This window comes from Ciconia boyciana, chromosome 6, assembly GCF_034638445.1.
Source record: "Ciconia boyciana chromosome 6, ASM3463844v1, whole genome shotgun sequence".
NCBI lineage: Eukaryota > Metazoa > Chordata > Aves > Ciconiiformes > Ciconiidae > Ciconia > Ciconia boyciana.
In genome coordinates this window covers 10166632-10182520 of record NC_132939.1, presented here as the reverse complement: position 1 = coordinate 10182520, position 15889 = coordinate 10166632, and the positions used below count along the sequence as shown (strand labels likewise).

General features: G+C 41.0%; 1 protein-coding gene across 2 annotated transcripts in view; it reads right to left on the bottom strand.

The window, feature by feature from the left end:
- SPON1 (spondin 1) overlaps positions 1-8757 on the bottom strand; it is a 208896-nt gene extending 200139 nt beyond the window's left edge. The window contains exons 1-2 of one of the 2 annotated variants that reach the window (XM_072864296.1): positions 8400-8757; positions 1309-1415 (exon numbers count right to left, since the gene is read on the bottom strand). In XM_072864296.1, coding sequence (XP_072720397.1) covers positions 1309-1415; positions 8400-8622 — 330 coding nt within the window. In that variant the 5' untranslated portion in view covers positions 8623-8757. Of the gene's footprint in view, positions 1-1308; positions 1416-8399 lie in introns of those variants that run through there. The other variant, XM_072864297.1, reaches the window with a different exon arrangement.
- Positions 8758-15889: the final 7132 nt, after the last annotated feature.

Below are 15889 nucleotides of genomic sequence, written 5' to 3'. Positions count from 1 at the left end.
GTTAGACATACGCCTGGCCATAAAGGCAAAACTCAGGCCAAGTCTTTCCCATTAGCCTCAGCTATAGAGATGTTAACAACTGAAATACACAAATGAATGGTGACAAGTTTCTTTTAAAATAGATGAAGCACCGTCATTTCTACTTCTTAACATTAGCTGATGCTTTAATGCTAGCTTATTTAAAAAAAAAAAAAAACCTGTCCATATTAATCAGATTTCTCCCAAATAATATTAGGAAATTGTTTAATTTTAAGGAAGATGGAGTTATTCCAACATCAAATAAGTTCTCACTTATTCTAGATTTTCTTACAAAACGTGTGAAAACCAGAAAGAGGCCTCTAGGCAAACTCAATAGGAAAACAGGGTAAATATGTACTGAGTTTGCACATCATATTTGCTATATACAAAAACCAGAAAACGCTTCGGGAAGATATGCTAGGATTAAGTTGAATTCTGTCTCCTTGTAAATCACCAAAATTAGAACTTTTGAGTATTTCCCTTGAAAACATAGAAATGCTTCTCTGAGGCAAGTGAAATCTTCTATCTATAAATCATTATTAAAATTAGTATCAATATTATTACCCATATAACCAGTATCACTCGACAATATTTCTAAGTTTGGAAAGTCAAATAGCAAACAATACCTCATCTGAGAATCAACAAACCTACATAATTTCTACCTACTCTCATAAATACGATGTGTATTCTCAATTTCCAAAATTCCTTTCATGCAATGTGATCTTGAAATAGCTACAAATACTATTTTGTGAATCATCGCTCTGGATTCTGATCCTTTTACTAATGATAAACAACATTTCATCCCACTGAATGTGTTCATTAAGTGAAGTACTACTGAGCATCAAAAAAACCAGCAGAATCTAATTTATGACTGATAAAACAGTCATTACAGCTGTGGCAAACACACTTCTCAGAGGCATAATCCACATCTGAATGGACAAAAATATCTAGGCAAAGAAATACAAAAAGCAAAATGTGAATAAAATAATTTTCATATTCACTTTGGATAACAAATTCAGGTGACCTAGGCTCTAGTACAAATAACTGATGCTCGTGTTTAACTGTAAGAATGTGGGAAGGCGAGCTGAATTGAAGGTACAAAAGTCCTGACCTCTTGAAGAGGTTGCATGGAATATAATATATGCTATGTTGTTCTTATGTCAACATCCACAAATATTTATGCTTAATTAAGCATAATCTGCATTCTGCTGTGCAAATAACATCTCCCTTTGTGCCAAGCATATAGTAAGGAAGACTCCTAGAGGTACAAATCAGGGAAAGTTCTCTCACCTGAAAAGTTCCTGCATGGTCATCTTCTTTGTCACCTTCTTTTCCTTCCTTGAGAGCAATCAATGTGAATCCTCGAAAGTAAGCAGGAGTGGCAGCAGAAAGTGTCACTGAGATATAATAAGCAGAGAAATAATGAAAACATAATACTAATTGTGAAATCAGCCACTTGCATATCATTTCACAGTTCAACTTGAAAGCTGCGTGTTTTAAGTTGGTATTAACAAAAGCTATAGCACTAACAACATGGAGCAGAGCCAGCCAGAATAGAAAAACGTTCAGTCCAAGTTTCCACATAAACTGAAAAACACTGGCATGATGTGAAATACACCTCAGCTATTTTTTTTCCATACACATACCCCCTTTTTTTTTTTAAAGCAGATTGCTAATCTGCTCAGATCTACAGGAGGGCTATTTTGTTGTTGTTTTTTGTTTGGGGGCAGGGACACACATTTGGGGTTTTTTTCTTCGGGGTTTTTTTTTTGGCTGGTTTTTGTTTGTTGTTGTTGGGTTTGTTTTGTTTTGTTTTGTTTTGTTTTTTAAATGTGAGGGAATATCTCCTGAATATTGGGCTTCAGCTTTTGTCCTGCTCCGAGCATAGACAAGGATCTAGGCATTTTAGTACACAGAAAGTTTCTTTAATTGTAAAGCAAGATGACCATATTGCCTGCTCCAGCTCAGCTACACTCACAGAATCACAGAATCGTATAGGTTGGAAAGTCCAACCGTAAACCTAACACTACCAAGACCACCACTATACCATGTCCCTAAGCACCTCATCCAAACGTCTTCTAAATACTTCCAGGGATGGCGACTCAACCACTTCCCTGGGCAGCCTGTTCCAGTGCTTAACACAGTACTCCAGCTGATGGTCACTCTAAAACTATCCTTCCTCTCCCTTAACCTCAGGGCAGAACAGGACACAAAGTTAAACTCATGGCTAAAGCTGACTCTAAAGATTGTGCTGCCAGCTCTGATTGCCAAAGCATCCTACACATCAGCAAAACACCCTTCTTCACGCACCAGTTCTGACCAGGAAGGCATCCTTGGACCCTAGCATTGAACAAATAAAGTAATGATGACTAATCTGATTTTACCACGCTCAGCATCAAGATTACATCCCTCATTTTCTGCTAGTGCAAGATACCTTTTTATGATTTTTCTATTTGTTAACATCAGCATCTAAGCACCGCCCAGCAACACTTGAGTTACGTCAATTGTGGCTCTTGAATACTATCAGAAAGATGGAATGAGGCAGATCTTTGAGGCAGGACGTTTGGGAGAGTTTTAAAATTACTGAACCCTTTTCAACACCTTACAGGAATCCTTTTCTGAAACAGAGGTAAATTTTAGGGAAAAATTCTTTTTGAATTAAATGAAAAGAGACAGAAAACTGGACTACTAATACTTTTAAGTAGCTTTTACTTTAAGCATAATACAGACGGTGTTGTTTGTAGCACACTTGTCACACTCTCAAACCCTCACTGGCACAATAAAAACTGAAGACCACAGAGTTTTCATGAGTAAACTGCAACTACCAATGCTGTTTCATAGAAGAATATTCACAAGAGACTCCCTCTCACACAAATAGGCCGTGAGGGGTTGAAACACATCGCTAAAGATGACAGATTGCCCTTAAAAGATATGGATTTCAGAATATGTCCAGAGTTAATTTGGAACATATAGACAGCTCTTTGATCTAGAAATTCAATAGTGGAAAAATGTAAGATAGGATATTTGAAGATTTCTAGTATTATGCAGCTGTATTCGGGTCTAAAAACCATGGTGTTTGTAGCAATACATAACTTTTCTGACTATATGTGAAAAAAAGGAGGATTGGAGAGAGACACAAAAGGTTAAAAATTGAAATGAAAGTGCCATGTTTAGACCTGTACACCTGCAAACACCTGTACAAATCTAGAGTAGTGATGGGCATAATAGAAGCTCCGGAACTCTCGATTTTCAGCACACTTTTCATTCCATGGAACCTTATTATGAGGTTAAACCTCACCATTTTTGAGGAGAAAGAAACTTTCACATTTTATACACAGGAACTGAGTAGTAGCATAATAGCATTAAAATTTCTGATTACTTTTCTGATTACTTAGTCTTGTTCCAATTCATTAATTCATTATCTGCCCAATAATTAGTAGTATTAGTGCAATTTTGCAAACTTTTGCAGCTCTATCTAAATGAAAATCCACAGCCAGCCTCTCAGTTGCAGTAACTGAGAACAGCACACTGCTGAACTCAAGAAGGATGAACGCATTACACTTGCTCGAACACTGATTCTTAGAAACTAATTACCATAAAGGTCTTTTACATGCAACAAATTTTTCCATATATTATATGTAATTCAAAGGTCTGAATCACTATGAGTAAAAGGTTACACCAGAAATACTTAAATACTTATGCAAGCAAACAGAATCCAGCTGTGAATTGACTCAATAGTTTTCATCATTTTCCTCACAAATTTACATATCAAACCAAATAGTTTTCAAAATTCTAAAGAAAACACCTACCTATAAAATAGAGGACATCTGAAATGCTACAAAAGCCATCAGAGGAAAAAGAAAGGGGGGGGGGGGGAGGAGGGGGGAGATAATTCCAAAGCCTGACTCATAGTTTTTGAATGCCTGGGGTTAGCAATACTCATGCTGTGGTTGCACAGTCATTTTAACCCAGAATAAATCCATGCTTCCTCCAACATGAGTGATCCTGCCCTCCCCCACCCCTCACTGCTCATACAGCGGCCACATCCCCGCAGCTGTGCTGTCAGCTGAACTAGGGAACACATCCAGCTGAAAAGTAAAACAAAACAAAAAACCCCAACCGGAGAGTTCAGCTGGGTCCCTTCCCCAAGTGGCTGCACTGTGCAGCCCCAGGAGCGCTTCTGCCGGTGGTGGGACACCAAGTGAGGGGCTGGGAGGGTGAAGACCCGCAGGAGCAGAGTGGGATTTAAGTGTCCGTGCAACCTCAGCTTAAGGACACCAAGATGCATGTGTGCTTTGGTCACCCCTGAGCTAGGCCAGAACAAACACTAACATCTGAGCTGAAAAGATTTCTCTCAGTTCTCTGAGCTATCCAGTGTGCTAAGATAACATGGCAGTGCAAGGCTTTATTTGAAGCACGCCTAAATACAGAGCCTTGTTATGGTGATGGTTCTGTAGTCACTGGCTCTGGACTGATTGTTTCAGCACAGAAGAAGGAGGCTTGCATCGCACAGGCAGCAGTGGGAAGCTGTCAGATTACATCTGGTTTTCACAAGAGATAGCGACTCCCTGTTGCATAAGAGTTGAGAGTTCTTCTTGGGCTAAATTCTGCCGTTTTAAAGAACAGCTGAGTATTGCTCACACTGTGTTCACATTAATTAATGTCACTGAACAATATGAACTTCCTGTAAAGATCAATTAAATCTCAGTGCAAGTCTCAAAGTTAAGGATTTTACTTTAAAAGGAAGATTACATATCAACAGTTACTTTTGTCTGTTTCCATCCCCTCTGGCAAATCTCTAATTACCTTACAAGTTGCACTTTGGCACACACTTTCAACACACTCCTCTTTCCCCAGTGTCCCCAGCTAAAGGTGGGGTGATCAAAGCAATTGCTCCTTTGGTTTCAGGCAGGAAATCTGACTTTCCACATCCTACGCTACAGCACATCCTGTGTTGTACATTGCACAAGTACCAACAAATACACTTTCAATATCTACTTTTATCCATAATTTGTGAAACATGAGAATCGCTAAAATATTTACAGAATGAGGGTTTATTTGTAAAGTATCAAAAAGAGTGTTTGCATGTTGGAGGGGAGAAAAAAATGGAAAGAAAAAGATTCAATGTTCCTTAGAAGTCCTCAAACTAATGCAACGGAGTGTGTAACATTAACTGAGCTTGTCCTTGAAAACTGAGAAGGTGAACAGACCTACAAGTAGAAATTCCATTAAAAACAGAAACAGCATCTGCATAGAGGGTATATCTAAGAACTATACTAGTCAAATCCTCATTTTCTTCATCAGAATAACAATTTCAGAAAATTACAGGGGAAACTATGTACATTACATGTTAGTACGTGAAACGGACATACTAATACCTTTTCTACGAAGCAATTTCATTTACATTTTTAATAGGATGAAACACCCAATTTTTCATGGAAATCTCATGCAATCATTAATCTAACGCTACAGATCAATAAAGCTAGGACTGAGTACTTTCAAGGATCATTACCCTGTAACACCATCTAAACTTAAGGCTCATTTGTGCCCTTTGAATGCAATGGGAACTTTGACTTTCCGTGGAAGCAAGAGCAGCTACATCAAGGTCTAAGTTAAGCAGCAGGCAGGAGAGGGCCTCAGCCCCAGGATGGTGTGCCCACAAACCTGGTACACTACAGGAAGACCAGCCCACCACATGCATTTGGCTGCCTTCTCCACAAGGGGAGAGGCAACAATATTGCAGCCTGAAAGACCAGGCAGATGAAGGCCACTTGCGGGCTACAGCATCAAGAGTCCCAAATGGGATGTTAGAAATCAGTCATGTCATCTCCTCTGTGGGACATCACGAAGCCCAGAGCCATTGTTGCTTTGTTAGACGTTAGGGAGGAAGAGAGGATGGCTCCTCAGCCCTGCTGCTACCTCATTTATAATTGTCTGAAACAGGAGAAAGTGTGCCTATTTACTGCTGCCAGTGTTTGCAGACCAGAGGAGGTGCATACCCATTCAAAGAGGTTATTCAGTGCTGAGGGCCATTTTCCTCTATCACACAGCTCCAGAGAGGTGGAAAACCAAGGCTTCCATACACACAGATCCACCCAGGATTTCCCCTTAGGGCAAATAGATCCTGGTAGATCTAAAGGTGAGTAACTGCAGGAAAGCCATAAAAATTTTCCCAAAGACAAATGGCAGCTGTGAATTGTGGTCTTCCGATTCCCACACTGCAAGAGTGCTGCGATGTTTCCTCCAGTCATTGCAGCTTCAGGGTCTTGCATGGGTGTCATATCAACCAATGATCAAGAGAGTCACAAACATAAACGGATGCCTCTACACCATCAATTTGGTGGAGTACGGCATTTGTATGTACAGTTAATTCCCCCCCACAAATACTAGTTTATTCCAGGAGCCTGCTAGGGAATGTGCCGAGGATGCAGACTGCATTAAATCAAACAGGGGCCATGGAAACAGGCACATTTGGCTCCAACACAACGGAGGTTGTGGAAATCTTCTGCAGTGTTGTACATCTAGTAATTTACAGATAAAAAAACCCCACAGACCTGCCATAATCCCTCGTTTTCTTTATCATTAGTTGGATTTTCTACCCTTTGTATAAAACAGTAATAAAGTTCCAGTTGTACTGCAGAATTTCCTTTGAAAATGAGCTCTTGAAACTTTCTGTAATGCTGTTAGTTTTAACTATTGCCATAGATAACATATATGTTACGGTAACACTTACTTATGTTCTTCCAACCATTCAGAAAGTGTCCTTAAAGGACTATCTAGATAAGCACTTAGGTGCCACACGAATACTTCAATCTTAAATACCAAAGACTTGGGCGCATATTTTGGTCTAAGTTTTTTTACTATTAGCTGTAATTGTCTCACTTCCAAGAAGCTACAATATACTATACTAGTGTGATTTTATTAATTGAGTTCCTAATGCCAAGACCTAATATCTCCAGAAAATTAGTTCTGCTAATTCATCTGGGAGTTTCTTTCCCCCTACATTTCCATGCAATAGAAACTTCTTTGGTAGATGACTGAAAATGTCCAATAATGCTTTTACAGAAGTAAATTCCAAAACTTTTTAAGAACATTCACGTTTGTCACTGTCAAAGAACTTGACGCTTATCTTTATCCTGCTTAGTAGACATATCAGACTGACATGCAACGTGAAATCTTTCAGACCCAAGGTACTAATCCTAATGTCTGGAACAGTTAACCAATTTGTGGGAAATGTGCATTTCCTCACACCACATCAAAATAAATCAATCCTTGAGAAAAAAAAAAATTAATCAAAAATCATGCAAAGTTACAGGCCGATGCTCAAAACAGGTTAATTGCTGCTGCAGATGTATTTTCCAGCCTTTAAGAGAACATGATGATTATGCTATGTGCACACTTTTTTCTCCCTACCTATACTAAAATTCCCATGCTCATGCAATGGGAAAACATTGCTCTTTACACTGAATCTAGGGAGGTCAGGAGAAACGCTTAGAAGAAACTCTCAAAATCTGTTTTCCAAAGTGATGCCTATAAAGTACGTTAGTACCTAAAAATGCCCAAATTCTTTTCAAAGTGCTTTTAAAATACCAAGTTAACGGTATACTCCAAGAAGGTTTGTTTCCAAAGGCATTACATGGTGAGGCAGGAAAAGTGACCAAAACCTGCTTTTGCCTATTAATTAGAAAAATATGCTGAAATGTGCTTTGGAAGTTAATTTCAAGAATTGTATGTGAAATGCTCAGCGAAGAACGAATGCCTTCATCTCTTATTTACAGTGGTCATTAGCACCGTCTCTGCCTCTTTCCTGTTTGAACCATCTGTTCATTTCCCCAGAAAAAAAAGGGGGGTGGGATAAACATAAGTGGAAAATGTGGGAAGTTGGCAGCATGCTGCATCACTGTTTGCCCATATGCTAACTCATTATATTAACATTCATATTTCAGGGCAAGAACAATTAGCTCTGAGTTTCCTCTCCTTCCTGCTGAATGTTAAAGCTTCCCCTATTCACTGTGTTATATTTAAAGGGATAGAAAGTAGGTAAACGGGGGAAGAGTGTGTGTTTTGTACCACATCAACTTGTGATCTTGTGCTAGCGCTGAGCCAGGAGAGAGGATTCATAAAAGAAAGGAAATTCCTCTTAATACTGAGTTAATGTTTGGGAGTAAAGTGATACCGTGAAATCCAACTCCCCCTCACTTGTCATGAAAGCATCCCCAATAAAGTAATGCGTGGGAGTATATTACCCTGTCTTAACCCACACAGTCACACACACACGCCAGAAGGGATACAGAGATGACAGGCAGAGACACGTTATAGTTTCAGAGACACTTGTCCTGACCATTATCGTTAGCATGGGAAGTAGAGGATGGCCAACTTACCCCGGTAACTGTTTCCAGGCTTGTAAAATTCTGGATCGCCCTCCACCCTGAGGCTAAATTCATTGTACCCTTCCCTCCGGGTGCCTTGGGCTCGGAGGATCCGACTGCAATATCCCTCGGATTTCGCGGCTTTCTCCAAGGTTTCGTCAGAAAAACCCTTGGCCACCAAGGGGAAAGTCAACGCCAGAAGCCGCAGGGCTAGCGGCTGCAGATGCGCTCCCATCCTCGGCGCTCCGCACAACTTTTTATCGTCGGGGCGGCGGCGGTGCCTGGGAGCCCGGCGGCGCGGGGTGCCGGGCCCGGGGGCGGGCAGGGCAGCAGGGGCAGGGCGGGCAGCGCGGCCGCGGTCAGCCCCAGCCGGCAGCGGCCCCCAGCATGAGGCTGCCAGGTCGGAGGGACCGGCTCAGCGGCTGCCGGGGAGAGGGAGGGGAAAAGCAGGGAGGGGGCAGAGAGGGAGGGGAGGGGAGGGGAGGGGACGGGAGGGGAGAGGAGGGGAGAGAGGGAGGGAGGGAGGGAAGTCTGGTCTTGCCCAGATCCCGAAGTGAAGTGCTGTTTTGTTTCAGAGCGTGCGATTAGCAGCTCGGTAATGTTTATTTAGCCGAGCTGAATTCACAGGGTTTGGCGGAGGAGCGGAGCGCGGGGGACGCTGCTGTCTCCTAGACATCCAGCGCAGCGGCGGGGAGAGCTGCTGCCGCTTGGGCTAAGCCCACAGACCTGAAATTAATCACCCGCGTTCCTGCCAAAGTCTATAGTTACTGTAGGGATAACAGGGCTCAAAGAATTTCCCGACACCCCACCACCCCCCACCTTTCTCCAAACCAACAGACATGGTAAACATTATCAACTAAATCAGCGCCGATGGACCAAGACGACCGCTTGCTCTCTGCACACTGGCCAAGCAAAGAGCGTCGGCTGCAGCTTCTCGGGTGTAAGCATCTCGAGTACCACAGAGGAGAGAGAAGCAGAGAGGTGGATGTGCCTGAAACATGAGATTCATTTCTACATCAACCTGCAAGCGCGCAGATCAGAGTTGCAGGCTCTGTAAGTGTACATGCACACACACCACGTACACGAGAGCCGTGAACACAGTCCACCTAAGTGAACACGGGAGGTCTGCTCCGACACTTGGAAAAATCCAAACAGATTAGAACAGGAGAGAGCAAGGAGAGAGCAGGTCTCTCTTTTTTGCCTTTATACAAGGCACGCTGAGGCACAGTGACACTGAATGACTTACCTAAAAATAAGTTTACAGCAGTGGGGAAAAAAGTGAGCTTAGAGCCCTGGGGTCCCTAACTCCAGTGTTTCGATCCCCAAATGCTGCTCTTTTCTCCTTCTCTCCACTGCTTTGTAAGTGGAGGGGAAAGTCGGAAAGGTACATCCTCCATCAGGACCTGAATACTTTCAGGAGGCTAGGTGTACAAGAGGGCACAAACCCCTTTCTAACCACTTTCTCTGGGACAAGACTGAGGCAGATTGAGGAACACAATTGCATTTAAGCACAGCTTCCAAGGAAGTATGGGAAATAGCAAGCAGCTTGAAACCCTCCTGGTACCTACTAAGGCATTTGCTAGTATCAGATTTGTAAATTTTTAGGTTCTGAACTGACCTTTGGACATTGTTTAGCAACAACCTAGTGTTGTGTGCCAAATAAAGGTGTTTCTTCACCAAGGTCTCTGTGAGGATGCTGAATATTTTACTTTCTGGAAGGTTACTTGCAAGAGCTTTGCTACTGTAAGCTTGTCTATATTTTAGTCTTTACATTATATGTTTATAAAGAATGTAAGCCAGCACAGCCTCAAAATATATGTTCAGTAAAGACAGTTAATGTTAACAGATGGATGAGATTTTAGCTTTTATTGCAAATATGGAGTTATTGACAATGTCCATCCACATGCTTCTGAAGAGGTGGCAGTCAAAGCTTTTGTAACTGCACTGAATGGTAGCATCCAAGTCTTAGGCACACGCCTGCTTAGGTACCTGCAAAAGTGGCCACAGTACCATCTACTTTGCTTCTGCCAGACTACCTGGAGAGGCAGGCTGACTGTAGAGACTTCCACAGCTGAGAGAAGGGTTTCACTATGAGAGGATAAAAGCACAAGTTGCTTTTTCTGTTCCTCTCATCCTGCTGAATGATGCGGAAAGAAATCCTGACTTTCCAGTGTAATCTGCCAGGTCATCTGCCACTGCTCAGTCCTCTCCCTTCACTGTTTCCCTCCCATGCAACTTGCCAGTACGAGGGCAACTTGACCCATTGTGTTTAGGGCAGCAATATTCAGTCTGCTTTTGCTACTGAAGCTTTGAGTTGGCTTGGTTATGCAGGATATTTAGTTGCATGCTTCCAAAGACCCATGTTCATTTAGGTAATTAAGTGACTACTGTTCAGCCATGTCATAAACTATTGGGTATCATTTGACCACTACGTTCAGCTCATTCATTTTATGAGAACAAGGTTCACTTTCTCCAGGTTCTTTAGTCAAACATATCAGTGAAGATAAGCAAACCAATATGCAACTGAAAATGACAAGACAACTATAACCATAGTGGTAGAAGATGCCTGTGAATTTGCTTCATTCTCCGTACTTGACTTCTCATTTCTTTTGCTGAGATTGATTGAAAAGCAATTACCTGACTGAAGCATTCACGGCAGGAACCGCACCCGCTTCTGCACAATCCGCCTTTGTTCTGAGCCAGAGTTCTGGGTTCTAACTCAACACTCCTCCGAGGATTTCATTTCAAGTCCTTTTCACAATTTTTTTGTTTTTATATGGTACCAAACTAATGAAAAGTTAACTAATTCATCAGCATCTATTGACTCTTGAAACTTACAATAGATTCTATATCTCTTTTTTTTTCTTTTTTTTTTATCCCTGAGTTGGCCTGGCCTGTTACTCCTAGTTTCTTTTTTTGTTTAAAAGCTAAAGTGTTGGAAAGTTTCCTAAAAAGGTGTAATACAGTGTGTCTTGTTAAAAGTGAATGCTTCAACTTAGCAACTGATACAGATAAATTAACTTGCACTGCCTACAGCCATGAAATGAGTAATTTGTCGTAGAGATGGTTTAGAATATGGGCAATGTCATTAAGCACAGGCATCCTCAGGGTTTTCTATTTGTTCTACTAATTAGTGTGTATTTGCCTAAAGCATCCAGCATGATGTATCAGTCAAAGACGCATGCAAACTGATCAATCCAACCATCCATGGCAAATTTAACAGAGAAAGCTTCGTATCTTAGAGACTGCAGTGCTGCTTTTCTTTGTGTACTTTCTGGGATGAATAAAGTTGCTGTCCATGACTATTAGGCATAACAATCATTTCTGGGGTAATACTGCATTTGATGGAGCTGTAATGGTTGGAAGAAACTCTCTACCCTCCCCCCTCCCCCCCACAAAGTAGGCTTTCCTAACGAACAAAAGCATCTCACAAGATCTGCAGTCTTTCTTACTTTTTGCTTTTACAATAAGGAGCTAATTTTCAAATGGTATTTTAGAAGACTGCACTAACTACTGCAGAATATCCCTGCGTTGACTGGAAGATATCGTAGGTGGCGTTTTAAAATTTTTCTTTCCTTCTGCTTCTATGATTTCAAATAGCTATTTGAAGTCTTGGGAATTATCTACAAGGTGACATGTGCAATGCAATGCTTGGCTATGCAATACCTGATTTTAAGGCCCCTAGCCCTCAAAATAAACCAGTGCTTCAGGTAAACGTCTAAACTGATTATAAGATTATCAGACCCCTTAGAAGAGTCAGTTCACAGAGCAGAGGCCAACAAAACTAGCCAATAAGAAACATCAAGGTGATGGGTGCCCGAAATCTCATGGCCATCAGGTGCTTGAAAACTTTACTGGGCTGTAGGACTCACCTTCCCAAACCCAGGAGCTGGAAGCTTAAGCCCAGCTTTAATATATTATATAAATATCATAATAATAACAGGGGATACATCTTTTTCAAAAGATGACTGGCAAGAATGATGCCTACTCCTTTACACAAGAGCTGGTGATTAAAGTATTCATTTAGGATGTCAGAGAGATGTGGGTTTCAATTCCTTGCTTGATTTGCAAGTGTTCAAATCCTCATCTCTCACTTCTCAGGAAGCTTCTAACCATGAACCTCTAAGTCTTCTGGAAGCACCCTCAGTCCCTCGTGGAAATGTTAGACTCCTAAAGTTGAGCTGATGCTCAAATGAATAGCCAGAGAGAAGGGAAAGTGAGGGTGCTCTATCAATTAGGATGCATTTTCTGGAGACTGAGATCTAGAGTGCGTTTTCTTCCTCAGAAGACATTAATTGTATTGGGATCAATAGCTATTCAGTGTTCAGGTGATCACCTAACATTCGAAGTTTGCAGTAGGTGCATTCTGAATACCACTACCAAATTAAGAGACGTAGGTTGAGGAAAGTCCTCAAAAGATCTTGTCCTCATGAGGTAAATGTTTAGTTGCTTATCACTGCCAAGACAGAGGATACTGCTGTTCAGGCAAAGGAAGAGTGCACCGGATGACTGGCAAATAACACCGCAAAACAATCTGCAATAAAACCTTTGGTGACTGGGAGGGTAAGCAGGGAATTTGAGGGTTGCACTTTCAAATATGCCTATCCCATTTTTAGACCTTTATGTCTTACTATAGATCTAGCTGTTAGTCTAATTTGCATCTCTATCTCCTTTCCCACCCCCCCAGCAGTCATAGTCAGTTTTTCTTAAATGAGATAGAAGCTTCCTCTGTTGATTTAGATGGAATAATAATCCCATTGCTACTAAAATTCCCCTCTATCTACAGTAGAATAAGGCTTTTCTAATACCGATTGCTCCATGCTGTCTTGAAGCCCTTTTAGAAAAAGATCTGGAGATATCTATTGCCCTATTAGACAAAGGAAAGGGCTTGGGAGACACTTAAGATGGTGTCTTATGGCTCTATAGCACTGTTCTTGGATTCCTAAGAGAAAGGAAGTTGAGAAGTGTAATGACAGTAAATGTTTGCAGAGGTCTGTTCACCATTTATACTACTGTCAGTCAATACAATGCACCTCCAATATTAAACTTCCCAGTAGCTCAATTACATTTGCCTGTTTAGTCATGCATGTCTTCAGCATATTTTTACACTGACAATACAGAGAGTTTTCATTTCTAATACATTTTATAGAAATATTTGGTTCCTGACATAATGAGAATAGCATTATACATATTACTGGAGAAACAATGCAATGCTGAGAGAAACAGAGGGAGAGAGAGAAGCTCTGTTAAGGTTCCTTTTGGGGTTAACTGGGGCAAAAACTGAATGAAGCTGGAAAACCGTGGGACAAGATGTGTTTGAAACAGCACAGAGGCTGCAAAAGATCTAGAAAATCTTGCCAGCACCCTGGGTAACACAGGCAGAATGGGATTTAAATTAAAGCTGCTCTTGAACGGATCTTTCAAGATCAAATGTTGACAGAAACTAATCTTCCACACTTAGTCTATTTTGGGGAGGAGGTTGGCTAAGGAAAGACCCAGATTTCTTGGAATATTTAAACTCAGGATTCCTTCCAATACTGGAGAGTAAATATGGTCTTAAAAAAATCTTTTCCTTTATCCCACACAACGACTCAAGAGCTATCTTGGGAATCCCTGAAAACTCCCAAGAGCAGATTAAACAGAACCAGTTTCTCCAAGCCTAGCATGAGGCTTCATTTACCCCTAAGGAACTTCATTGTCACAAACCTGGAGCACCAGCAATTTCTGGGTCACATCTTCTCCAATTACACCCGACTGTCTCCCTCACCAGACCCTGCCTTTAGGAACTTCCCAATTTCCATGGCAGGGGAGGAGGGGACATGTTCCCTGGTGCTCCCCTCTAGTGCTTGTGCCAGCCCCGCCTGCTGCACCTCACCCAGGTGTCCACCACTGCTGCCTTGCCATGGTCCCACCACCACTGTGTCCATGGTCACCTTGGCCAGGACCTTCTACCACAGAGTAAAAGTTCATCTCTTAAAAAAAAAAACCCAAACCAAAAAAACCCACCAAACAAAAAAACCCACAAAACCAAAAAAAAAACCAAAACCACACACAAAATCAAAACACCAGAACCCCCACGCACACGCTAAGTAAGTTCATCGACGCTCCTTCCAAACAAAACCACACAACAATTAGCCTGCAAGGGTTTGTGTTAATTTAAAAACTTAATCCCAACCCAAAATTCAGCATCTTGGTAATTTATTCAATCACCTCTCACTGATTTTACATGTTTGCTGGTTCTCTTGCATCAGCCTTGACCTCAATGCCTCTAACTTGACCAAATCTGGGTAAAATACTAATGAACAATAATCAAACTGAATTCAGCTTTTCAGCATCTTTGCTATTTAGAGTTAGCTATTCAACGTTTTCTTATCACCATATCTTAGTTCTTGAATTGCTCCACACCTGTAGATTGGCTATTGCTTTGACTTGCTCACCCTGCATTTTTATTCCTCTAAGACATGTGATACGTGATAAAGCTCCTGTTTTTTCAGTAGCTGACCTCTGAAAGTTGCAAGGAGCTTTCAAGAATGGCCAGGATAAAAATTCAGGGCAAACGTTGATATAAATTCAATTTTACATGCAGAATAACTCATTTTTTTACCAATTCCCAGGCTGGATGTTTTTCCAGGAAGAACATAAAAGACAACTTATTCAGTCAAAGAAAATGATTGGTTTATATCTGGACAAATCATTTATAAAAACATTCACCAAGCTCTACATACGCTCAATATTTATTCAATCAATCCATCCTCTTTTTTTAAAAAAGCATTTTTATAGCGATATAGTAAGTAATTAAAGCTTAAATCAACTCTGATAAGAATAGGACTTAATTACATAAATACTTGCTCAGATTACAGTAGCAATTAAATCTTAAATCTGGAAAGAAAACGCCCCTTGTGAAGTGACACATGCTATCAACACAAAAGACCCAAAACCAAGAATTACATCATATTCAAAGACAAAAAAACCCCACCCAAAACAACATCAACAAACCCCAACCAAACAGATAGGGGGAGGATGAAAAGTTCTTTGGGATTTCTGGCACTGACCATGAAATCAAGACAGAAGAAAACAAATGTAAGGTGATGCCATCAGTGAACTCACTGACACATTTGCAAACTGGGACTGTAATTCAAGCATGCTGATGTTTGCAAAATAAAATCATCTCCCAAAGCAAGCTTTTTACAACAACCTCCTGCTACATGTTAGGAATTTATTTTGTCCATGTTCTCCTGTTGAATTCAGTAGCCCTTCTTCCTTTTAAAGAAAATATTTACTGTAACATGTTGGACTGATGCATCTTTTTTTAATATATCATTAGATGGCAGGTTTATTTGAATCTCAGACTGTCAACTGCAGCACTTCTGTAGTTTACAGATTGTTGACACTTCCCATTACAAGATCCATTGTCCCTGGGAATCTAAATCAGCTACTTATATCTTCAACCCAATGCAAATTAAATATTTGGAAGTACAGTGAATTGGGGGGGGGGGTGTGTG